The sequence below is a fragment of the Globicephala melas genome, chromosome 1 (genome assembly GCF_963455315.2).
Source record: "Globicephala melas chromosome 1, mGloMel1.2, whole genome shotgun sequence".
In the NCBI taxonomy this organism is placed as follows: Eukaryota; Metazoa; Chordata; class Mammalia; order Artiodactyla; family Delphinidae; genus Globicephala; species Globicephala melas.
The window spans coordinates 40,158,143-40,185,226 of NC_083314.1; the positions used below are offsets into that span (position 1 = coordinate 40,158,143).

Below are 27,084 nucleotides of genomic sequence, written 5' to 3' on the forward strand. Positions count from 1 at the left end.
AACTGTTCAAGATTCCTTTTGAATTCATGAGTTGTGATTAGTTTTTGGTTTTGTTTTTTTTTAATCCCAAACTACAAGTGTATGTTTATATAACTTTAGAACAGAGGCTTTTGTTTTAAAATTCATTCCGTAGATGGATATTTGTGAACTCGACCACATAACTAATTATTGTATTCATATTCTTCTTTTAGTGGTCTTTAATGGCTTGTTTACAATCGTATCTAGCCTTAAGGTAATACCCCCAGGAATAATTACTAAATCTGGACCGAATTTATTTGCCTCGTTTGCATTTCTTCAGGTTATTTCTATGAACCTGCAAAACCAGATTTGTCTGAGGTTATATCAGGCTAAGATGTCTTCTTCAAATGGTATTTTTTTTATGAAAAGTGAGAATTGAAAGTACCCTAAAGTATGAGAGTGTTTGTTAATTATTTAGACAGCTCTCTAGATTGTAACTTCATTGTTTCCTCCCATGCTTACTAAACATTTGGTTCTCAGTAACTATATATTGAAAGAATGTTTCTTTTATATATTTAAAATATGTTGACCCACATATCAAAATGATAAAACAAATCAAGATGGTTTACTATTTTAGGACCATAGTACACATCAGCTTTCTGACCCAAGCAGAATAAACTTTCCCTCCACCCTGAATTTCTTCCTCTCTCATATACTAGGGGCTACAGTAGGCACATTGACATACCTTATTTCCTTTAACTCTCTGACCATTGGCTTATGTGTGATGTTGCTAGTAACTTGAGTTTGCAGTAATGATTTAGAAACTCTGAAAACATAAAATTTTAATTGACGAGAATGGCAGTTTTAATGGTTGTGGTAGTCTTTGTGGTTGTGTTTTGCGATTGTCTCCAAAGGGTGGGAGAAGGGGTAAGATCTTTTCTAATGTGCAAAGGCCACTTGTTTCTTGCAGTCTTAAATGTATTAGCAAGAGTCTCCATTTAAGATGATAAGCCCAAAGCTGTGTCTCACCAGAAGCTGAGAGTGCTCTTTCGTTTTTTCCTTAGGACCCCTTAGGAAAATACCTGAAACTGTGTTCTAGAGGGCCATGGATAATGAGTGGATCTATACTTAAGTATATAAAGCTTTTAGAAATGAATTTATAACCTCTGCATTTGTTAAAAGTACTGAAATGTGATATATTGGAACTCTATAAGGAATTTTGTCTTACCTTAGGATGGTCTTCACAATACCCTCTACAGTCCCTTCTTACTGGTTATCAGTGCAACTATAATGATGAGCACACTTCTTATGGAGAAACAGGAGCCCCAGTTCCTCCTTTTGGATGCACCTTCTCTTCTGGTAAGGGAACTACTGTATAAGCTAGGTTTGGTCAGAAATGATCTATTTCACTCTAAAGAGGGAAAATATTTTGGGGTGTCTCCCTTTCAAGAAAAAGTAAATTAGATAGATGATAGAGTTTTTCTAATAACTGTTCTCCCCTGATTTATGAAATAGACTTTTCTTAATCTCTATGCATAATTACATATTTCTGCTAAGGGATAAGATTCTTATAGCACCATTTTTTGTTTGTTTGTTTGTTTTTATAACTGATATCCGGAAAGGGTTGCAAAGGTTCAGCCATCATGAAAACTTTTGCCCCTTTTGACCTGTTGGAATCTATCTCTTTCTACAATGCATTGGGGAACATATTAACAGAAATAGAGTACTTGTCCCTGCTGTTAAAAGTTTAAGAAAAGAAAAGTAAAAAATTGTGAAAAGGGAATATAAAATTAATAGGTTCAGCCTGCTGGTGGCTTGTATCGTATGCTTTTATTTGCCATGCCTATATCATATGCTTTTATTTGCTATTGGCCAGTACCACTTTTGTTTTGTTTAATTACCATGCTTGATTCAGCCCTTCTTTAAATAAGAGATTATCTGAGGACTCTCAACCACTGCGCCACCAGGGAAGCCCAAGGATTGGTGTTTTTGAGTCACTTAATTAGGTATTATGGCAAATTTTCAGCCATCTTTTTTTTTTTTTTTTTTTTTTTTTGTGGTACGCGGGCCTCTCACTGTTGTGGCCTCTCCCGTTGCGGAGCACAGGCTCCAGACGCGCAGGCTCAGTGGCCATGGCTCACGGGCCTAGCGGCTCTGCGGCATGTGGGATCTTCCTGGACCGGGGCACGAACCCGTGTTCCTTGCATTGGCAGGCGGACTCTCAACCACTGCGCCACCAGGGAATCCCTCAGCCATCTTTAATTCAGAAAAACCTCTCTACCATAGCAGGTGCTATTTGGGTAGAATCATCTTACCTCTTTTCAAATAGATTGTAGTTATTCAGTTAATTTATATTTTGTTGTTTATATAGATTTAAACTCAGCTTTAAATTTTTTTGTGACTCTTTATATATTTTATTCTTTATTTCTTATTTAGCTCCCAATATGGAGCATATACTAGCAGTTGCCAATGAAGAAGGCTTCGTTAGGTTATATAACACAGAATCACAAACCAGTAGAAAGAAGTGCGTCAAAGGTAAGTCGGGGTCTAAAATATCTGTTTGAACATTTTTAATTCATAAAGCCTCAAGGAAGTTACTATTTGAATAAATTCTCAGTGATACTTCTGATTAAGCCTGTTTAGGGGCCAGGCTGAAAGTAAATGGTGGACTGCCTTTCTGTCGATAACTGTTAACGGCAGCAAAGCCTTTACTGAAAGTTAAGAAAAATACATTTTAGAATTAAAAACAGTTTTTCTTTTAAAAAATTAAAATTTGTTATATTATACTTAATGTGGGGAAATGTTGCTTTAAAATATTTATATTGAACAAACATCTTACATACATAAGGCAAAGTTCTACTGACCTTAGGAAGGTAATAATCTGGAACTAGTAAGTCAAGTGTTGAGATAACTAAAGTAAAACAAAGGCTATAGATGATGTAGAGGAAATACAAAGAAAACGCCACAGGTGTCACAAAGAGCTCTTACATATCAAAGAAGGTGAGGAAAATTTTTCATGAAGGATGGGACATTTGAGGCAGACTGTGGTATTTAGACCCATGGAGGTGGAATAGGACACTCCAGGTGGAGGGAAAAGCATTAGTAAAGGCCTAGAGATAGGAAACCATAGGATATAATGAGCATATAGGGAGCGCTCCAGTTTAGTTGGAATAGGATATACAGAGAACAGTAAGAGATAGGGCCAAAGCAAGCAGAATTTTGAATGTCAAACCAAAGTATTTTAAACTCCATTCAGAGAGCATGATGAAGATTTTTGAGAATGTTTTATAAAGATTCCATTTTAGAGAATATATACCCTCATGGAAAACAATCTGATATCAAATGGTAGTTTTATGGGGTAATGAAGGGAATGTGCTATGTGTGCAAGTCCACAAATTCTCTTTGGCCCATGGATCTTAGTGTGCTGACCACTGATCTTTTCACTACAGCTTTCAAGGCACTTCAACAGCTATTGGTATGGCTACCACAAGACATAGTTTAGACAGTTCACATTCACCATTTTCTTTGTTTAGAATGGATGGCTCACTGGAATGCTGTCTTTGACCTGGCCTGGGTCCCTGGTGAACTTAAGCTTGTAAGTGACTTTCATTTTATTGGGATCTGGGTAAACACTGGTAAAGGGTTGCTTTATTAAACTGTGAAACCTTATTTTTGAAAGGTTACAGCAGCAGGTGATCAAACAGCCAAATTTTGGGATGTAAAAGCTGGAGAGCTGATTGGAACATGCAAAGGTCATCAGTGCAGCCTCAAGTCAGTTGCCTTTTCTAAGTTTGAGAAAGGTAGGTATATGCTTACCCTCTTTCATCTCCTTAACCTCTTTCATGGTGAAGTAATAATAAGCTGTAATTGTTTCCACCCTTTCCCCTGTCAAAGTTGCTCCTTTACCTATGTAGATGTTTGAGATTCTTAATATGACTTGGAAACCTCAATGAAATTAAGTTGGATTTTAGTCCCATTCTAATGGATATTATCTCCAGCTTGTCTCTGAAAGTCAAGTGTCTTCAGATAATTTTTTTCTGTAATCTTGCAGATAAGGTAAAAATTCACAAATAGCCACAATCCCTCTGTTCAACTTTGAGTGGCCTTTGAGGTCACAGCCTGTACTGGACACTGATTAACTCCATCTGTAAAATAGTTACTTTAACTCTACTTGTAAAATTTAAATGGAGTATGAGGCTGGGTGGGAAACCTGATAAACTGGACATGATTCTTTACCTAAAAAATTTACCACATAATTACTTTAAATGGCCCAGTTCCCTGGTATGTTTTCAACTGTTACTTACTCACAATCTTTCTATATTTATTTAACTATTATAATGGAGAAGGAAGATTATAAGAAAGAGGGCTATAATACAGAACAGTACTATAGTAGCTGGGGAAAAACTTAGCAGGGGTATCTGAATGAGCTCTTGATTTCTGTGTTTTTTGTTTTCTTTTCTCCTTCCTCCATTTGTTTCTCACTAAATGAGTGAGACAGCAAACGTTCATCTCAAAGAAGTGGCTGATCAATCTGATTTTAATCTCGGAATAATAGAAATAAACAGTATAGTTCCCTTTATCATTAAAAAATATTCTATTTTTAAAAGGAATGTTTTTGTTTATTCACCTGAGCACTCAGGAGTACTAAACTGAGTTGTTGAGCTGGTTTGGACTTTAAAAAAAGGTCAGTTGATTGCTGTTGAGACTGGAACCTTGAAGAGGAAATACATGACATAGTTTTTATCTCTGCATAACTTTTCATTAACACATCTGTTGTATAAAGTTAAGTATGCTTGTGTTCTAGTTTACACTCCTGTGTCAGAGTTCATTGTAAGTTTATAAAAATAATTTAAAGTCATGAAAATGTACTTAAAGTAAATTTGTTTATTTAAAGGGTAATAGAAAAGGGAAACACCGTATCTTTCGGTCCCTTTACTTAATTTTTGAAACTGTGCATTGAATCTATGCCAGTGTGGTCTAGTAGAAAAAGTGGTAACCTTTATCATGGCTCCCAGTAGTTCACAGGTGCCCTAGCGTGAATTAGTCTGGTTGGACACTGCCCCCAAGGCCTCATCGTTTGGTTGCTAAAACACAGATTTTAGGCTCTACCCCCTCAGCCAAGTGTTCTTGGGCAGGACATACTTTTACAGCCATATATAGAAGCCCTGTGTTTTGTTCTGCTTTCTGCCTTCAAATTCTTGGGCAAAGTCATTTTTATCTCCCAGGACCTTCATTTCCAAATTCACAAAAACATTGTAAGCATAAAAATGAAGTGAGGAGCTTCCCTGGTGGCGCAGTGGTTGAGAGTCCGCCTGCCTATGCAGGGGATGCGGGTTCGTGCCCCGGTCCGGGAGGATCCCACATGCCGCGTAGCGGCTGGGCCCGTGAGCCATGGCCGCTGAGCCTGCGCGTCCAGAGCCTGTGCTCCGCAATGGGAGAGGCCACAGCAGTGAGAGGCCCGCGTACAGGAAAAAAAAAAAAAAAAATGAACTGAGATGTGAATGCACACACACCAAAACAAACAAACACAAAACTGAGGAGCATATAAATGCTTAGTGGGTTGGTTTTTTTGGGGTTTGGTTTTTGGGGGCGGTTTTTTGTAGGTAACGTGGTAGGAAAGATCATGATCCAGTTCTTTCAGCCCTATATGGGCAGAATACAAATAATCCTAAAGGACATAGTTATACTAGTGGAATTTGCCTTCCCTAAATATCTACCACCTGAAAACATGGAAAATGTTTTCATCTCTAATTGTCAGTTGCTCACAGATGTGTGTTTTGTGTGATAAAATGGGTGTTAGAACTTCTAGTGAGTAATTAAAAATAATTATAAGTGTTTTTCTATTTCCCCTCCTACAAACTTATCTTCAAATTTGCACCTTCTTTCTCATTCTTCATTCTCCAATTTAAGGCGAATCCTTCTTCCTAGAGCACTGGTTCTCAACCTTGACTCATTAGTCACCTAGGGAGGTGTTTTGTTTTGTTTTGTTTTTATTGAAGTATAGTTGATTTACAACGTTGTGTTAATTTCTGCTGTATAGCAAAGTGACTCAGTTATACACATTGGGGAGGTTTTTTAAAATACCAATTAAGTGTGAATCTCTAGGAGGTGGGCCAGGCGTCTATTTTGTTAAAATTCCTCAAGGGATTCCAGTGTGCAGCTAAGGTTAAGAAACATTCTTGATCCTCCCCAAGACCTTATGCTATCACTTACATCCCCACAGCTCCTCTGTCTTCAAGCTTTCCTTCTCTTGGCTCTTTCTCCATAGGAAAAACTCAAGCATATCTGTGGCCCGTCCAGAAAGAAACATCTTAACCTTGTATTCTCCTTCAGCTATCATCCTTTTTTTTTTTTTTTTTTTTTTTTTTTTTTTGTGGTACGCGGGCCTCTCACTGTTGTGGCCTCTCCCGTTGCGGGACGCACAGGCTCAGCGGCCATGGCTCATGGGCCTAGTCGCTCCGCGGCATGTGGGATCTTCCCGGACTGGGACACAAACCCGTGTCCCCTGCATCGACAGGCGGACTCTCAACCACTGCGCCACCAGGGAAGCCCAGCTATCATCCTTCCTTATTTCCTATCTCTTCTAAGTTTCTTAAGAGTAATCAAAACCCGGTTAAATGTCCTCATCTCAGTTTGGTTCAATCCATTCCATCTCTCTCTTCCTGAAATCACCCTGCCTTCTACTTGTTCAATATTTGACACTTCCGGCAAGTTATTTTAAAATTCATGAAAATTGTTTTCTTCCTTGGAATCTGTGATACCACTCCCTCTGGTTCTCAGTATTTCTGTTTATTCCTTCATAATTGCTTTTGTGAACTCCACTTCTTTACCTAACTTGAAGTGTTGACATGGCCCAGGATTTGGTATTTGGCCATCTTTTCCTTTCAGTCTGTACCTTCTCCCTGGACAGTTTCATTTATTCCAATTTTGTTTTGTTTTTTGCTCCACTTATATTGAACCAGATTGTATTTCCAGCTTTCACTTTTCCTACAAGCACTTCAAGTTCAGCATACCCAAAACTGAACTCATGATTTCTCCCAGCAGCACCATCCTTCCCCTGTGCTCTAAAATCCTTTCTCTTCAGCCTGAAGAAAGTCCCTTAACATTTCTTGCAGTTCGAGTCTGGTTGTAATTAACCCCCTTTGTTTTCCTTTATATGAAAATGCCTTTATTTCATCTTCACTATTAAAGGATATTTTTGTTGGATATAAAATCCAGGTTGACGGGGTTTTTCCTTTCATTACTTGAAGGTGTTGTTCCAGTGTCTTCCATGGTTTCTGTGGAGAACTCTGGTCATTTGAATCCTTTCCCTGTATGTACTATGTTGTTTCTTCCGACTGCCTTTGGGGTTTTCTGTCTTGGTTTGCAGCAGTTTGACTGTGATGTGTCTAGACATGGTTCCCTGCAAAATTATCCTGTTTGAGGCTTGCTGAGCTTTTTGAATTTGTAAATTTACAAATATGTGTCACTGAATCTGAGAATTTTTCTGCCATGATTTCTTGAAATATTTTTTTCTGCCCAATTTTCTCTCCTGGGACTCCAATTACTCATGTATTAGACTTTTTGAAATTGTCCCATGAATCCTTGAAGCTTTCTTCATCTTTATCAGTTTTCTTAAATTTGAGATATAATTAACACCCCATAAAATTCACCCATTTAATATGTACATTTCACTGGTTTTTAATTTTCTTATAGAGTTTTGCAGCCATCACCACAATCTAAGTTTAGAATGTTTCCATCAACCCAAAAAGAAACCAGAACCTGTTAGCAGTACTTTCCGTCTTACCAGCCCTACACAACCACTGAACTACTTTCTCTATATATAATTTGCCTCTTCTGCACCTTCGTATAAATAGAACCACACAATATGTTGTTGGCTTCTTTCGCTTAGCATAATGTTCGATCTTATTTTTCTCTCTTCCTCAGATTGAATGATTTCTGTTGATCTGTCTTCAAGTTCATAGACGTTTTCCTCTGTTCTCTCCATTCTGCTCTTAAGCCTATCCAGTGAATTTTATCATTTCAGAAGTTGTGGGCTTGGGTTCTAAAATTTCCATTTGTTTTCAATAAGTTCTGTTTGTTACTCTGCTGAGATTTCTCATCTTTTCATTGATTATGAGTGTCTCTTTATTTCACTTGACAGTAATATCTGTTTTACAACCAGACCTGATAAATCAACATCTGGGTTGTTTTGAGGCTGGCCTCTGTTGATTTCTTTTCCCTTGAGAATGACGCATTTTCCTGGCTCTGTATATGGCAAGTAACTTAAGATCATACCCTGGGCATTGGGAATGGTGTGTTGGACTCTGAATTCTGTTATGTTGCTCAGGAAAGAGTTGGTGTTTTTGTTTTAACAGGCAGTTAAGTCATTTAGACTCAAATAGCATAATGTGAAGGCAGTCAGTTCAGAAGATCGGATCTCAATTCAGTTCTTTAATTTAAGCCTTAGTTGGAAGCTGCTTTTAGCTATCCTATGCACATATGGTTTGGGGGTCAGCCAGAGACTTGAGCTAAGTTTAAACACAGAATTAGGGTTTCCCTTTCTCTGCTGTCTCCAGGCTTCCCCACTTCCTCTGGCAGCTCTTCTTGCCCCTGTCCTCTTTTCCTAGTTCCTCTGGCTTGAAAGATGGTCTTTTTGTTGGCCCTTTGGCTGCCTGGTTCTGATGCTACAACTGTGGCTGCCCCCAAGGTAAAACCACAAAAAATCAGGAACTTACCCTAGGCCAGTCACTTGCTTCAGGTGTTGACTCCCTTACAAAAATTGTATGTTTTTGGTCAATCTGTATGACCCTCAAGTAGCTGTTTTTTGTATTTTGACCAGAACACTTATCAAATTAATCCACCTACAATTTGATAAGTGCTCCCTCTTTCATACAGGAAGCAGAATTTTTTGGTTTAATTTTAAAGAATAAAGTATGACAGATAAACTGGAGTTCCCCTGTGTTCCCTCTCCTGATCTCACCGCTCTCCTTCCATCCCCAGAGGCAACGCCTTTCACAAACTTTATGTGGATGTGGTTTGTATCTTTATACTGAGACAATACAGCTTGGAGGTTTGGAATATGGGCTCTGGATACATACTGCCAAAAATAATAACCTTTGCAAGTTACATATCCTCCCTATGCCTTAGTTTTGCTTATCTGTAAAATGGGGATAATAATTCCCATCTAATAGGGTTGATAACAAGGATTGAGGTCATTTATAAAAAAGCACTTAGGATAGTGTCTAAAACTTAATAAGCACTCAGTATATTTTGGTTATTGCTTATTTATCATTATTCTTACTACAACTTTATAGTATAGTATTTCATGTGGTTTTAAAGAAAATTTACAGAGAGGGATTATTCTATCAAGTTTTTGCTCAACATAAGCATTTTGAGTTCTTTATAATCCTTTCCCTTCACAGCTTTGTTTTCTTATTTGTGTTGAGCTATATATTTTTATCATTTTTAATCTCCAGGGCCAATTACAGTACCTAGCATATAATAGAGACTCTAGGAAATTTAAATTGAAATATATGTGTCACTGACTGGTTTTGTTAACTTCTTGATAAACTGTTTATGTGTCTGCAGCTGTCTTCTGTACAGGTGGAAGAGATGGCAACATTATGGTCTGGGACACCAGGTGCAACAAAAAAGGTAATCTAGTTCCATTTTAATTTTGATATATGTGGGATTTCCCCATAATAATTCTGAATGAAAGAATCAACTGTTTCACCTGATTACCACCAGGGGGCACATGTTCATAAACCCCAATTCTGCTCTGTTCAGTTCTCAGGATCTTAGTGATTGTTTTAAGTATTACCCTCCATATTTACCTCATATTGTCTTCTGAACTATAATGCCATTTACCTAAATTATTGATGGAATTGTAATTATTAGTACATGATCTTTTATTTTAATTTTAAAAATTTGGGAACTTTTAAGAATTGGATTAAATTAAATATAATTATACTCATATTGCCCCATGATACCATTAAGCAGAAAGCAATGATCATCTCCCTGCTTCACTTTTTTGTAAAAACATTATTTTTAATAGACTATTTTTTAGAGCAATTTTAGATACACAGCAAAATTGAACAGAATGTACAAAGAGTTCTCTCCGTACTGATATACCTCCTGTCCCCACACAGCCTCTCCCACTGTCGACATGTCCAACATCCAACCAGAGTTGGACATTTGTTACGATTGGTGAACCTACTCTGACACATCATTATCACCCAGTGTCCGTCTGTACTTTACATTATGGTTCACTCTTGGTATTATACATTCTCTTGGTTGTGACAAACATATAGTGACATATACCTACCATTATAGTATCATACAGAATAGTTTCTCTGCCCTAAAAGTCCTCTGTGCTCTACCTATTCATCCTGCACGCCCCCCAACCTCTAGCAATCACTGATCTTTTACTATCTCCATGGTTTTGTTCCCAGAATGTCATATAATTGGAATCATACAGTATGTAGCCTTTTCAGATTGCCTTCTCTCACTTAGTAATACGTATTTAAGGTCTGTTTATGGCTTGTTATCTCATTTTTTTTTAGCACAGAATAATATATCATTGTCTACATATGCCACAGTTTTATTCATACATTCCCCTACTGAAGGATATCTTTGTTGCTTCCAAGTTTTGGCAGTTATGAATAAAGCTGCTATAAATATCCATGTGTTTATTTCCTTTTTATACATCATAATCTCACCACAAGAGATGTAGTACAGTAGCCCTGCTGGCTTCTAATTTCACTAATTTAATAAAGAATATAATTAATTTTGACATCTTATATATAAATGTTACATTCAGCATGGGAATAAAGTTCTGAAACCTAAACCATTTACCTTGGAATATTTTTCAGATGGATTTTATAGGCAAGTGAATCAAATCAGTGGAGCTCACAATACCTTAGACAAGCAAACCCCTTCAAAACCTAAGAAGAAACAGAATTCAAAAGGGCTTGCTCCTTCTGTGGTAAGGTTTTATAACTGTATACATGTGTGCAGATCTTGACAGTAGCATAGAGTCTCATTTTAGGGAATTCGTTGGGCATAAAATAGGAGCTAGAGATTCAGTCAATGAATGAGAATCTTCATTTCCTCTTGATGTCACTGGTTTATTGCTTAATACCAGTTCAGTACCTATGGTACTGGTACTCAAACTCTAGTGTGCAACAGAGTCACTTGGGGAATATGTTAAAAATTCAATTTCCTGAGACTCATCCCTAGAGATCTCCATGCATACACATCATCTACAGTATGATGTGATTCATTAGGAAAGGGAGATGGGTAGTTTGAAGAAGCATATTAAGTACCATGATACAGTATTCTGTAGGGGAAAGGAATCCCTGTTGTTGTTTTCATAATACAAACTGCAGAAAAGATATGGGCTTTTTATTATTTTTGTTTTTTAATATTTGGCAAAAGATTATAAAATATTTTGAGAAATATTGGGGTAAAATATAGTACCTCTTTAGCATAATATAGTCAAAGCTCAAACAATGCCCATAATACAGCTTTTTTCTTTAAGAAAAATCACCAGTGTTCTTACTTGAATTTGTTTATTTTTCTAGTATTCTTGGTGTATAGAGTCTTAGTTAATATTTTGGGGACGTGTGGTTGCTAGAACATTAGGACTTAAAATTACATGGGCATGAATGGAAACTGACAGGGTTATTAGCATGTGATTTTTGGAGGCCAGATGAAGTTAAAATGAGTAACATTTCAGACTTTTCATCAGATTCTTAGCCAAGAAAACTTAACAGCAATTAGGAGGTAAAACTCTACTAGCTCCTTTAGAGTTTTCATAGCATGTAACCATCTTTCGTTCACAATTCTTTAGACACTCGTATATGACAATCTGGATAGACGGCAACATTTTATAGATGAAACAGGTACAGGTTAAATGAGGTTCCTAAGGATAGACAGTAGGGATGATTTCAAATAGAGCTAGTAGACTTAGACAAGTACTAAAATCTTGTGTTAATCACCAGTTTTTTCTTGAATACGAGTCAAAGTGTTCATACTATGTAATATAACATGATGTTTAGGTCACTTCCTTGCTAAAATTACTTCTTGGTCTGCATATATATCTGACTAGGATTATTGGAAGGGCAAGATCTAGTCATACTCAGTTTAGGGGAAAAAGCCATCATTTTAGCGCCTTGGTCTCTTGATAGTGAAGATTGTTATAGCCAAAATAGGATTTCCTTCTTTTCTTTTTCTTCCTTGTGCTGTAGGATTTCCAGCAGAGTGTTACTGTGGTCCTCTTTCAAGATGAGAATACATTAGTCTCAGCAGGAGCCGTGGATGGGTAAGACGAGTCTTTATTTCTTGGTTCTTTTGGTGAGCTGTCTTTCATGAACTGGGATGGGGAAGTCACCTAGACCCATTATAATTCAATGTGTGTGCTTTTAACTTTCAACATAGTGAGTACCCAGCTGAGAAGAGGAATTACAGATCACACTGGAAAATATCTAGTTAGGACTCTTGCTCAAATAATTAAATGAGATAATGTATCACACTTAGCACATTTCTAGCACATAGGAGGAGTGTTGGCTGCTGCTGCTATTATAGAGAAGCTGGCTGGGTAACTTGCTTGTCTGTGCAGTGTAATTTAATCAAGGATTCTTATTTTTAGGAGCAAAATTTCTGTTACAGGCATATATCAGAGGTATTGCAGGTTTGGTTCCAGACCACTGCAATAAAGCTAATATCACAAAAAAGGGAGTCACACGAATTTTTTTGGTTTCCCAGTATATATAAAAGTTATATTTATATTATGCTGTATTTATATTAGTATATTATAGTTTATTATATTACTATATAGTTATATTTACATTGTAGTCTACTAAGTGTGTGATAGCATTATGTCTAAAATAATCAATATACAGACCTTAATACAAAAATATTTGATTGCTAAAAAATGCCAAAATAATTAAAATAGTAGCATCAAAGGTCACCAATCACAGATCACTATAACAAATATAATAATGATGAAAAAGTTTGAAGCATTGGGAGAATTAGCAAAATGTGGCACAGAAACATGAAGTGAGAAGATGCTTTTGGAAAAATGGCACCTATAGACTTGCCACAAACCTTCAATTCGTAAAAGAACGCAATATCTGTAAAGCACAATAAAGCAAAGCACAGTAAAATGAGGTATGCCTGTATTTTTGATTTTGTCTTTTCTGGTTTAGTAATATCCTAAAAGGAGGAATATGATTCTGGACATGTAACTGGCATTTCTGGGAGCAATCTAACTAGATTGATAGGCCTAAAGACTTTCACATACTTTCCTTCTATGATTGCTCTGAATTTTTGGCTTCCAAATAAGTTTGTGATACTTCTTGATTGTTTGCTTTGTTGGAATTTAAGTTCATTGAGTATAGGGGCTCTTTTTAAAATTCTCTTCTTTGCCCCGTTTTTGCCCCTATCTCCCAAGACATCCCTCCCTTCAAAAGTTTTAATTTTAAAATATGATGGCTTAATAAACTAGAGTTTCTATTGTGTCCTCTGGACACTTAAACTCTTCTGTGGACTGAATTCTCAGGCACAAATGTAGAATTATCTAAAGGTTATTAGTTATATTTGTAAATGGCTGTGAAAGCTTTGCTTCCAAGGATACTTCCCTTTTATAACCAAGCTTGTGTTTTCAAGTTGCCTACAAAGTAGATGTAGAAGATTAAGAAAATTATTCCAATAGATGAAATGAAAAAATACTTTATTTCACAGGAAAATTTGTTTAGACTAGATTACTTAAGGAGTTAATATATGAAGATATAACCATAGGGACAGAGCTTAACACTTAATGATGTCAGAAGTTACATGCAGAATGTTAAAGGCTTAGGAAGTGCTTTTTTTCTGAAAACAATGAAACAATGACTATCAGCAGTCAACCTTCATCTTCCTTTTCCGCTCCCTTGAAGTAAACTCAGGGCAACCCATCAGTGGGTCAGATCACATCTGTTTCCGTTCTGCCAGAATTGTTAGCCTGACTCTGGAGACAAGAGTATGAGATAGTTCAATCTGTTTCCCAATGACATATCCTCACTGTACCTGGTTGATGTGCCAGAGGAATTAGATTAAAAGTCATTTCACATTCATATGTAGTTGAAACTGATTGGTGTTGGAGAAAGACTATAAAATAACTATTTCTTTACCTTGGTTTTTAGGGTAATCAAAATATGGGATTTACGTAAGAATTATACTGCTTATCGGCAAGAACCTATAGCATCCAAGTCTTTCCTATACCCAGGTAGCAGCACTCGAAAACTAGGTAAGCCTTTGCGTATTCATTAGGACTTTTTTGTAGGGCTTTTTTGGATATGTAAGTTTTGTTAAAATTTTTAAAGTAAATATCAAGCTAGTTTTCAGCAACTATTATTCTCTGTTGACTTGAGAAGCTAATATATGGAAGTATCTTTTTGAAGTTTCAAAAGATAGAAACTCCTAAGAATAATTTTGGTTTGTATATACTTTAGGGAAGAAGAATTCTGATGATTCTTGTGAAATGATCTAAAAAGATCATTTTCACCTCAGTTCTACTCTCCTTCATCAGCACATGCTAACTAAAGTTTCCTTTTTCTAGGATACTCAAGTCTGATTTTGGATTCTACTGGCTCTACTTTATTTGCTAACTGCACAGATGACAACATCTACATGTTCAATATGACTGGATTAAAGACTTCTCCAGGTAGGAGCTTAGTCATTCAGATTCTCTTTCCTGGAAACTAATAGGGTTTTTTTTGTTAATGAGAATTTAATGTTGATTTTTTTTTTTTTTCCTGTACCAAATTTATGAAGACATATAAGGACTTTGGGGTCTTCGATTAGTTCCAGTGATGTTTTTATAGATGTATTTACCTTGTGATGATTTCACAAGTGAACAGAATCCTGCTCTGTGTGGTAACTTAATAGTCTCTCCCAAAATTATACCCCTTTGGGTATACTTAAAATTATCTCAATTTTTGTGGGATAGAGAAGGTTGTTCTGCCCGGGTTTTGTCCTATTTGGGAACTGTTCATTAAAATTAGGGGACCTCTGGATGTTTTCCCTAACCTCACCTTTTTATTTTTCTTCAAGAAAATTATAAGTGGAATCTGACTTTAAAGCTGATAAATAACATTTTAAAAAATCAAAGTTTTTCAAGCATACTCTAAGAGGGTTATTTGAATTTCATCATTTTAAGAACATTATCAATTATTTAAGCAAGCTGCATATTTTGTAACCTACTTCTCAGGTATAGCTCTGTCAGAAACTGACTTTGAATTCTATAACCAATCCCTAGAGCTACCCAGTTCCCAGTAAAGTAAGATGTGTTGATAAAAAAGAAATCTTAAAATTGTACAGAATTTAGCTGGGCTCTTAGAGAAGTTTCTAAAGACTGACCCCTAGCCATTGTTAGGACTTTGGTATCTGTGGCAGTTACCCAATTGGTATTTTCAGTGCCCTGGGTTAGGTCTGACGTTGTCTAAACAAGAATAAGAGTATTTGGAAAAGGGAAGAGGTTTTATAACTTTGCTTGCTGTCTTCGTGAATGGAATTAGAACTTGGACAACTTCTAATTTTTTTAGCCGTATAAAACAGACTCTTTCAAATTTTTCCCTAAAAGATAAAAGCCTAATTATATTATCAGATGTCCAAGAGCTCTTTCTGTATCATTTTGTTATAGTGTGGCACCAAAAGGGGCTTTGAATTTAGTTGTCCTTCTGCCATTAAAACAAATATGCCCAAGGCCACTTTACTAATAATTTAGTAACCTTTTTCCTGTGCTCCTGAAATAATTTGATTGGCTCTCATATATAGATAGGTAGGTAGGTAGATACATAGGTATGTTCCTTAGAAATTGAAAGACAGACGTGTGTGTGTGTGTGTGTGTGTGTGTGTGTGTGTGTGTGTGTGTGTGACACATCTGGTAATTGCTCGTCTTTTTCAAAACTTTAGAAAGGGTCCTGGACTCAATACTTGATCTCCTATACTTTTAATTCACAGCATTTTATTACACTAAGTGATGTTCATAAAGATGACTCTGAAGCACTTTAATGAAGATTTTAAAAGCCCGAACTGTCAAAGATTAAATTAAACTAATTAAAGCCAATACAGGTTTTAGAAGGATTTTTCACATGGTTTGAAACATTTACTGTGTACTTTATGTTGGCTTTCTTAGACCAGCAGAGGGCAATGAATACTTACGAGTTTAGTGGGAAATTTGGTCTATAGTTTTCCATTCGTAGCTAAGAGTTGAGAAAGATGAACAATTGTAGTTTTGGAGTTGTAGTCAGAATAAAGGAGCCTGTTTATTTTGTGGGGATTTATCTATCATAGTTGCTCTATAATATGTGTATCTGAATTGATTCATATCCTGCTTAACTTTCACAATAATAGTATTTGATATGGGGGTTATTTGATGTGCAGGCTTTTTCTTAAAGGCCTATAAATACAAAGTTTTTTTCCAGTGTTATTCTAGCAAAAGGAAGGGATTTTTGTGAGTACTTACAGAAAGCTGTTAAGTCCCTTAATAATTCTTTTTTCCCCTCCATTAGAAGATTGGAGTGAAATATTTTTCCCTGCCTAAATGTATCCTTAAATTTTCTAATGACTGAGATTTTTTTCTTTTATTTCCTAGTAGTATTCTGATGCCAGAGGCCTCAGGTTTTGGTCTCCTTAGGATAAAAGAACTTGTCAAGTACGTTATGCTAGATTGGATAGTGAGAAGTCTAAACCTAACCTAGTTGGAGTATCTTACATATGAATATATAGCTTACCCCACTTCAGCCTATTTAAAGTGCTAGATTTAAGGTTACCACATCTCAGATAAGCTATCCATAAATCTTAACTCTCCTTTCATTGATTTTTACCTGTTCATACAACAAATGTTTGAAGATCTCCTCTGTTCAAAGCATTATAAGAAAACGATATTTATGAAATTTATCCTTAAGATAAGTCTAAGAGGAGGAAAGATGAATGTTTAATGCAACGGAAGAAACCTAGCCTAGGGTGGGGAGAGAGGGTCTAATAAAGGCACTTTACTAAAGGATTGGACCCCAGCTCCATTCTTGTCCTTTAAGAATATTTTTCATCACTTTCTTCTCTACAGCCAGTTCCATACCAAGTATTTGGGTTTAGATTGTGAGATTGGGTGTAATATAAAGCCTCTTTCTAGGATTTCCATTCTTTCCCTGCCAATGTCCAGTTCTTTTTTATTTGGTGACTAGCTTGACCATCTGCTTCAGTAATCAGTACACTAATAAAACTTGTTAGAACATGTATACTCCTCATTTATTTGAAAACTGGAAATAACAAGGGCCAAGTAATTTGGTTTTTTTTCCTCTGGCAGTGGCTATCTTCAATGGACATCAGAACTCTACCTTTTATGTTAAGTCCAGTATTAGTCCGGATGACCAGTTTTTAGTCAGTGGCTCAAGTGATGAAGCTGCCTACATCTGGAAGGTAAGTTACCGAACTTTCCCCACAAAGGTGAGGCTGAAGTATTCTTGCAAATATTTCTTCTGTCCAAGATGAGGTAAGGTTAATGTAAACACATACTTTAACTTTTCTGTATCAGATGTTTAGTAAAAATTGCTTCTTGCCTCTTAATATAGCCAAAACTTCACTCTGATTCTGACAGAAGATATCACACTTTCATGGTCAGCTTCTCAGAAATTGACAATCCATATCCTCCAACAGTTTTACAGATTATCAGGAAGTTGAGAATTCAGAAGACTGGAAAGAATCTTAAATACTTTGTCCTGCTTCCTGGAAAAACATGCTGTTCTGCCTTTCTGCCCTGTGTTTTCAAACTCTCATTCAAAACACAGTGTTTGGATACTAGAATCCTACCCCCTAATCACACTTGCAAAAAACACTCACTCAAAAATATTCATATAATAATTGTGTTCTTTAGTCTCCTCTAAGTGGCCAATCTTCAGGCTATTGAAATAGATGTGGTTGCTTTGTTAGTTTTGTACATCTTTAATAGCATTATTTATTCATTTATTTATTTATTTTACAGATTTCCCATTTCTGTTACAGAAATTTATAATTTCTTTTTTTACATTTTAAATAAACAGTGGTTCTAAAGTGACTACTCTAGGCTAAGAAACTTAATGCTGTCAATTTGAAGTCAAGTGGAGAAAATTGAAATATGAGTAGCACTTGCTGACCACTGGAAAATGTCTCTTGTGGAATAATTAATTATAGAAATGTCTGAGTTCAGAGAAAGAATAAGAGCATTAAGGCATTGTTTTCCTAGGGCTAGAAATTATTATCTTCCAGATTGCCCTACAATGTCATAAACTTCCTTGATATTGGTGAATTGAATGATCAGAGTTCACACATTTTGGATTTTAGAGTCATAATGTCTAAAACTTCATAGACCTATAGGTTCAATATTATCAAATTCCTTCTCAGGAGGAAATTGTATCATTCTTAGTACTGCCAATCTGTAGAAAGTCATATCTTTAATGCAGGGCAGGGGTAGATCCTGTCATGTATGAAGCATAATTCTTCAGCTTAATTTCATCTGGTCCTGAGGGAGGTACTAAAAAATGCTTTTTCTATATACCTCTAGGTTTGCAACTCTAGTTGCAAAAATGCAACACTACCTTATCAAAAGCTTTAGTAACAATAACCTAGATGGTCACAAGGTGGAGATACTGTTCTATCCAAGATGCCTTTTTGTTGACCTTACCTCTTTTTCTTCAAGCACATTTGTTATATTTTTAAAATGAAAAATTTGCTTATAAAATATACAGTTGAGAACTCCCTCTTATGGTAAGAGTTTTTGCATAGCTTCCTGTCTATAAAATTCTTCTGACTTGAGCTTTAAACTTTATGTGACTAGCACTAATGTTTCTGTCTCATAATCTGGTCTTATGCTGTGTATTTATTGTCTTTTGGTTTTCCCTTTCCCCTTCCCTCACTGTTTTACCTACATTTCCCTTCTCTACTATGGTTCCCAACTTAGTTAGAGGATTTTATTCCTACCAAGGTCTGTATCTTTTTAAGTTTTTTCTTAAAAACAAAATTTCAGACATACCAAAAAGTATAATAAAGGATTATGCAAAAAAAAAAAACTTTAGGCACTGATCATTTTTTTAAATCATTTAAAATCAGCTTCTTAATTATATATATATATAAAATTACATATTATGTATGTGTATATGTATAGTCTTATTGCCAATTCTTCAATTTATTTGTTTTCTGTGTTTTGTTTTTTTCTTTTTATTGCCAAGCCTTAAAGTTCCTCCCTAGCTCTAGTACAAATGCTTGCTTTTTTTTTTTTCCTTCTTGGTTTCAGGAAATCAGGGTTGAGGGTTGCTTCCTCTCTTTAAAGACATGAAGTAAAGATACTTGGTGGTTCATTAGTAACCCATTTCAGGCATTCAATCAGTAGGTATCACACACATGGGTGACCCTTTCTGAATTCTAGGCTGGGTCACATGTCGGTGCTGAATGATGTGGTTCAAACATGATGTTCTCCTGCCTGTCCCTCAGTGTGCAGGTTCTGATATTTGAGATCCTGGCAAACTTACTGCTCCTAAAATTGAATGTGCCTAGTGAGGTGGCTCAGTTTCTCTTTTCCATGATAAGGAAAAGTGGGAGGGGTGTAGTTTAAAAAAAATTGCACACAAGCTGAGTATTCAGGCTGTTAGGTCAGAATTCTCTCAGGTGTTAGGATTCTCCTATGCCAAAAAAGCCCATGGGCCCAAGAAAACAGGGTGAAAGAAGGGAATTTTAGATCTCAAGACAGAAGAGAATGGCCTTTTAATCCTCACCACTGGCCAGCAAAGAGGAGATGTAACATAATTAGACTTCCTGACACTGAGGCCTAAGACTTAAGAATTAAAAGATTTAATATTATGTTATTTTTCTTTTTTAATTTCCTACCCCCTGTCCTCCTCTCACCCCTACCCACCTCCCCTTCCCTGGTTCATTTCTGATAGAGCCACTGAATAGTATTGAAGTGGTTATAAATAAACTGATTTGGCACCATCATTCTACCACTGATTGGCGAAACATTGAGCCTGACACTTTAGGAAGTGTAAATGATCTCTTGGCAAAAATGAAGATTAGTTTTGGTTTCTAACTGGGCAGAGTAAGGAGGTTTTTTGAGGAAAAGTGCTGATCTTTTTTTCATGTTCAAGTATACAAAACGTTTTATGAAGTCTGTAGGTTAGAGCCAGTTACTTCATAGTTCTGGGAGTTTTAACTTCGGAATTTCTGATGCCTTGAGTTAGTCTTTATAACAACTAAAATTTGTAAGAGAGGACAATTTTCTGTGTTTTGACCATTCTCAGAATGCATAGATGTTTAAGTGCCTCTTGGATTTAATAGTCACCTCTTCTTGTTTGAAAGTAGAGGGAGGTTTTTAAAAAATGAAATTATCATTGTGATAATATTTTTATAATAATGAAGTGACAATAAATAAAAACTTATTTGAATAAAAATGAAGGATTTAAAAGTCACCTGAGTTTCATTAGAAGAAATTAATCTTCTTTGAAGTAGTCACCAAGTATAGTTTACCATACTAGGATAGTCCTCAACTGTGAAAGCACTTGTTACTAACGTTCATAAAAACTTGTTGGACATCAGTTCTCATTCCAGCCCACAACATGCCCTTCCCTCCATTTTTTTTTGTTGAGATAGAATTTGTATAATGTAAAATTCACCATTGTAGTCACCTTAAAGTGTACGATTCAGTGATTTTTTTTTTCACATAAGCACAGTATTGTGCAACCATCCCCACTGTCTCATTCCCAAATATTTTCATCACCCCATACCCTTTAAGAGTCACTTTCAGCTTCTGGCAACTACTAACCTATGTTCTGTCTCTAGGGATTTGACTATTCTGAACATTTCCTATAAATGATCTTTTATGCCTGGCTTTGCTTTCACTTGTTTTCAAGGTTTATCCATGTTGTTGCATGTATCAGTACTTCATTCCTCTTTACGACTGAATATTCCATTGTATGTATAGACCTTGCTTTACTTATTTATTCATCAGTTGATGGAGATTTAAATTATTCCACTTTTTGGCTTTATGAACAAAGCTACTATGAACATTCATGTACAGATTTTTGTTTGAACATGTCTTCAGTTCTCCTAGGAGTGTATACCTAAGAGTAGAATTGCTGGGTCATGTGGTAATTAATTCTGTGTTTAACTGTTTGAGGAACCTTCCCCTCACTTTTAATGCTGTGTAAAGTACCTGGCTCATGGTAATCATTTCAATAAATGCTGACTTTTGTTACTATTATTATTCCTGCCTTATTATCAAATTGTAAAAAGTTTTTCTAACAGGTCTACCCTTTGTGTTTTTTTTCTTTTAAATCCTATAGATAAATGCAGAAATGTACATACATTCTATTGGTGGATATTTGTTTTTTCTTGACATTAATTTTAATCTTTGGTATAGACAGTCAGGTTTTCCTAGGTATTTTAATGCCTAGGAAAATGAGGAAGGGGCAGGATCATGAAATAAAGAGCTAGAAGCAACAGGCAAGTAAACCAATGGAGTAAAATAATGTGTTGTTACCAGGGAGGGTCAGGAGGACATGAGGATTTCTTCTTACTTTTAACTTGCTGCTTGCAGTACTCCTTGGGCCTTGGGTAGAGAAACTTTATGGGCTGGGGCCATAAAGAATTTCTGTGACTTGAGATAGAGACTATCTTGAAAGTCTTTTCTAAAATATGCTACCTTGTGAAAGAATGAGCTCTTGTTCTCTGTGGTATTGTAGGAGTAGGCAGCAAGTGAGGTCCTTTTAGATCTCAAGAAAAAGCCCAGCAAGGCAAATTAGATTCTGTTCTTTGTCTTCTTCGGCTTTTTGAATCATTACATATGTGCCATTTAACCCAAGAGAGGAGTAGTAATAATTGAGTTGGGTAACCTTATGAATCAGTGTGTCGAATCCCTTTAACTACAGTCTGAGGAGTCCATTAAGCTTACTTAGTAATTCTCACAAATATTCTTCCCAGAATGCCTCCACTTTCTTCATACAAATGAGCAATGATTCAGATCTTCAGGAAAATGAAAAGAGAATAATTTCTCTTTTTCAAACACATGCTAATAATAGCTGTGTGAGTTTGTACTCCATGTTGTGCTGATTAATGCCCATGGCCTCTGATAGGGATTGACAGCTCTTGAATGAGTCAGCTGTCAAATGCATATCACTAATGGCATCGAATGAGCGTGAAAATATTCTTAGTCACATGTGTAGTACTGCACAATGTGACCCTTCTTTATACATTAAAATGTATTGAGATGTGGCAATACTTAACTTGAAATTCAAGATTTCTTTAAGCAAATGAATTTAAATAAAATTTTAGAGGAATTTTTTTTCCAAAATGGATAAAAAGTGCCATGTAGAATATAGCTTATACCCCTTCAAAATGAAGGAGTATAACTGGGCTTTCTTAAAAGTCAGTGAGTCTTCTTTTGGAAGAAAGACTGTCCTCTTGTCCCAAGAGATCTGCTAGCATGTCTCAGGTACCTTCAGGACTTAGTAAGTGCAGCGTTCCTGGAAGTAGCTGACTAGAGAAGATCTAAAGTTGTCTAGGCTCCACTTGAAGTGTACTACCTAGTTGCTGAACCTTACCCTTTCAGTCTTGAATTTTAGTCAAAATACGTATAGCTAAGTTGTCCTGATTTGAAATAAGACCTGTCCTGGTATGTAAGCTCATATTGTTTACTTATTTTGGCTATTTTCATTCTGTTTTCTCAGATTAATGACAGAAATACTTTCATTGCCCATTGGGACTTTTTCTGAGCTATAAGTAGGCATGTCTAGGGGCTTTTGGTAACAACCCTAAAGCTCTCTAAGGTACAGATATGGAGAAATTCGAAGCCTCTGTCTGGGAGACCTACCACTGCTCTGCTGACTTGTTTTTTTCTTTTTGATGTTGTGATAGGTCTCCATACCCTGGCATCCTCCTACTGTGCTCCTGGGTCATTCTCAAGAGGTCACATCTGTGTGCTGGTGTCCATCAGACTTCACAAAGGTTTGTAGGTGAATCTGTGGTTGGTTTAAAAAGTAGATCACAGGTTTGTAGGTTTTTCCAAGGTTAGCTTGAGAGTTAATACAGACTTTTATGTTTATATAGACATTTAAAAGATCTAGAGGCCATCCAGAATCTGTATCATCATTAATCACACATATTCTATTTTTTATACCAATAGATAAACTGTATTATGCACTAAAGAATAAGTGGATTTCTTAGTTCCCTAGAGTCATTCCTTTCCTAAACATAGGATTTAAGTTTTTAACATTAATAAAATTTCATTTTAAAATCGAAGGTAAAAAGAAAATCTAAGGTGAAAACTAGTGTTTCTGACTTTCTACATATTATCAATGTGGTGTATTAAAGGTAACACCTTGACTGTTCTTCACAGTCCAGTTTGGGTTCTCACATGCCTGAAAAATGCTTACTGTGAAGTCTTAACGTGTTAGGCTGTGTGTGACTAAACTAGAGAAGGAGTAGCTCCAAAGTATTTTAGATACTTTGAAAAGAAGAAAATATACTCACTTAAAAATTTTTTTAATAGTGATACTAAAAACAAGTAAAAACCCTGAAAGGTAGAAATCCCAGAAACATAAACAAACTCCACATACATGTAGGGATTTCATATAATAGTGGCCCGAGTTCCACTCACTTCTCCAGGGCCTACCTTTGGTCTTTGGGTTATTTTGGGTTTGCAGGAAATGTCCCTTCTGTGGAGAGCTCCTTTTTATCTATTATGTTTTGCAGGTTTGTTGCCTATTATTCCCATCTGTTTTTTTATCTTCCAGAATCTTCTCATGGTCTGATCTACTCATGGCATCCCTGCTAGCTTTCCAGTACTACTGTGGATTTCCTTTTATTTCTATATCCCTATATAACCATTTCTGTGATGAGCTTCATGATAGACATTTTTTGAAATCATTGCTTTAATCACCAAAAATTACACCCCTATGGCATTTTCCCTCTAAGATTCCCTGTGATTTCCAGTGAAACGTCTGCTTTTAATGTGGAATTTTATATCTTCATAGAACTTACTGAGATGATTTTTTTTTATTATTCAGTTAATTATCATCTTTGTCCATCCATCATATATTGCCCTTATCCCTTTGCACAGAAAAGACTCAAAGGAAGTAGCAGGGCTGTTTACTCATACCAATTTAACGACCACCTTTTTAAAAGGTTCTTTAAAATAATTTTGTCCCGAGTCTAGAATTAGGAAGATAAAAATACCGCTTTAAAAAAAAAAAAAAAGATTTACACTTTGAAATTGAAAAAACTTGGATTTAAATTCTAGCTCTGCCACTTAATTGTGGTGACCTTGGGCAAATAACTTTATTCCCATTTTGTAGATGAGGTTATTTGAGTACAAGCCTTTTTATATTGTGAGAATTAAATAAGATAAAGAACATAAATTTTCAGACATTCAGATTTAGTAGTTGCTCTGTAAATAATAACTTGTTTATAGACTGTAGAATAACTGGGGATTCCAGGCATTTCTTTTGAGCAGTTAAATATGTGTGTCTTCTTTTGGCCTCCCAGTGAGGAAAGGAAAAAGCTGCCAGCCTCTTGGGGACCAAGACTTAAGAGAACGTGTGTTCTTTTTTTTCCTCTCTCTTTAGTTACTAAAATAGAGAAATTATATAAACAAATGCTGGGGAATAGCTCTGGTACCAGTGGCCATTTGCCACAAGCTCTTCAAGCTGGACTTTCTCTGCCATAAAAGGCTTGGGACCAAGATCAGGAATGGTTAGATATTTTTAAAGGGGCAAAAGTTATTTTTAACTTTTTTCAGTCTAGTGAACGTGTCGTTTTCCCAGATTGCTCCTTTACCTATCTGAAAAAGAATCTTAGGGAAAGGTTTCATTCTACTTGCCACAGCATACTAGAGTCATGGACTAAATCAGATCTTGGGAATAATCCCATTACTTTAACAATAAGCCAGAACTTGAGGAAGTCAGAGGAAAGTCATACAAATTAAATGTCAGTGACATACACTGACTGATCTTTTAAGAGAAAGAGTAGAAATGGCATCTTAATTTAATTACATGTTTTGTAGTTACACAGAAGGTGATAAAGATAATGACTTGCCCAACTTCTTGAGAATAAAATGAAATGAACCTGGTTTTATAGTAGAGCTTTAGGTAGCTAAGAAATGACTGGTCACAAAAGTCATACCAGCAGAATGTATATAAAAAAGAAACTAAAGGATTCACTTCTTTGGAAATCTGGAATGATTCCTGAAAGTAAGGAATGAAAGTATCTGACCTTTCAGATAACATTTTCTATATCCTGTTACATCAGGCAGAATAATTCTCTAATCATCAGCCCTTAAGACATACCTGTTTTTCACTTTGTTGTGAATCTTTGATTGAAACTTATTAACTCCCTTCCTGGTTCTCTGTAGATTGCTACCTGCTCTGATGACAATACACTGAAAGTCTGGCGCTTGAATAGAGACTTAGAAGAGAAATCAGGAGGAGATAAACTCTCCATAGTGGGCTGGGCCTCTCAGAAGAAGAGAGAGGCGAGAGCCGACCTAGGTAAGGATCCCGTGCATTTTTCTAAGTTTTTTAATGGTTTGATTGATTTAGTTCTGTAGTACAGATGGTGAGCTAGATTTGATCTTATTTTGGTATGTTTTCAGAGGAAAGCACCGTCTCATTGACATTCTTTTTAATATATGTTTTCTGAACACTACTATGTTTATCATCTACACAAGGCACTGGAATACACCAGTAGATTTATTTTTTAAGTATTTGTTGAACATCTACTATGTTCTAGGCACTGTTCTAAGTTCCTGGGGATTCTACAATAAACAAAAGATTCAAAATCCCAAAGATGTAAATGAAGCTTACATATTAGTGTGAGAGTTGGCAAACAAGTTAAAGAAGTAAAATTTGTCAGATAACAATATGTGGTTAGGGAAAAAGGAAAGAAGGAATGAGAGAATAGCAAAGCATGCTGTTAAAATTTTAAATTAGGTACCCAGGGAGACCTCAATGAAAAGATGGTATCTGAGTAAAAAAATTGAAGTAATGAAGTAGTAAGCCATATGGATATTTTAGAGAATGTTCTAGGCAGACAAAACAGCAAATGCAAAGGCCCTGAAGCAGGAGCAGGCCTGGCATATTTTGTGTTCCTCAAAGAGGCTAATGTAGCTGTAGTCCCTGTGGCTAAAGCGGGCAAAAGAGAAGAGGGGAATAGTAGTGGAAAATAAGGTTCTTGTATGATTTTGGCTTTTATTCTGACAGACAGAAAGCTGTTGGAGGGTTTTGAATAGAGAAGTGTATGATCTGACTTTTCTTAATTTGATCATTCTAACTTCTGTGTTGAAAACAAATTTTAAGGGGATCAGGGTAAAAGCTGCAAGCTAATTTAAAAGCTCATTGAAATAACGCAGGAAGCAATGATGCTGACTTAGACCAAAGAGGTAGCAAATGGTGGGACAAAAAGTCTTCAAAATCTGGATATGATGGAGCCAATAGAATGTGCTGTGGGACGTAAGGGAGAGTTATCAAGGATAACTTCAGAATTTATGGCTTGAGAAGCTAGAAGGGTGGAGTTGCCGTTAACGTATATAGGAATCACTGCAGGAGGAACAGGTTTGGGGGAGGGAACAGCTGGATATGTTGTTTGATATTGTTAGACATCTAAGTGGGGATGTCAGCGAGGCAGTTAGATGTTTAATTCTGCAATTTAGGGCTGGAGTTGTAAATTTGGGATTCATCATCATATTGGTAAAAGGTAGCTATAGATGGAAAAGAGAATAGGTCTGGGGTCTGAGCCTTGGAACATCCTAATATTTAGAAATTGGAGAGGTGAAGGAGCAGGTACAACCTGAGAAGTAAGAGAAAAACCAAGAGTATTGTGTAAACTAAGAAAGATCAGATGTTTTTGGCATGCAATGTAAGATGAAGGCTAAAAACTGACCTTTAGGTTTGGCAGTGCAGGCAACCTTAGTGAGAGCAGTTTTTGGTGGTGTGTTGGTGGCCTGATTAGTGTTGTTCAGGAGGATGGGAGAAGAGAAGGCTCTTTCAAGAAGTCTTCCTAGAAAGGAAAGAAGAGAGATGAAGTGGTAGCTGAAGGAGGAAGCTGTGTTGAAGTTTGTTTTGGTTTTGTTTTGTTTTTTTGTTT

At 36.2% G+C, this 27,084-nt stretch overlaps 1 protein-coding gene across 2 annotated transcripts in view; it reads left to right on the forward strand.

The window, feature by feature from the left end:
* Nucleotides 1–27,084, forward strand: part of DTL (denticleless E3 ubiquitin protein ligase homolog) — a 38,048-nt gene that overhangs the window by 3,753 nt on the left and 7,211 nt on the right. The window contains exons 2-13 of one of the 2 annotated variants that reach the window (XM_030872965.2): nt 1,192–1,317; nt 2,395–2,493; nt 3,492–3,553; nt 3,638–3,758; nt 9,529–9,594; nt 10,812–10,924; nt 12,189–12,262; nt 14,124–14,227; nt 14,540–14,644; nt 17,288–17,400; nt 22,861–22,950; nt 25,355–25,490. In XM_030872965.2, the coding sequence (XP_030728825.1) occupies nt 1,192–1,317; nt 2,395–2,493; nt 3,492–3,553; nt 3,638–3,758; nt 9,529–9,594; nt 10,812–10,924; nt 12,189–12,262; nt 14,124–14,227; nt 14,540–14,644; nt 17,288–17,400; nt 22,861–22,950; nt 25,355–25,490 (1,209 nt within the window). The remainder of the gene's footprint in view (nt 1–1,191; nt 1,318–2,394; nt 2,494–3,491; nt 3,554–3,637; nt 3,759–9,528; nt 9,595–10,811; nt 10,925–12,188; nt 12,263–14,123; nt 14,228–14,539; nt 14,645–17,287; nt 17,401–22,860; nt 22,951–25,354; nt 25,491–27,084) is intronic. The other variant, XM_060285587.1, reaches the window with a different exon arrangement.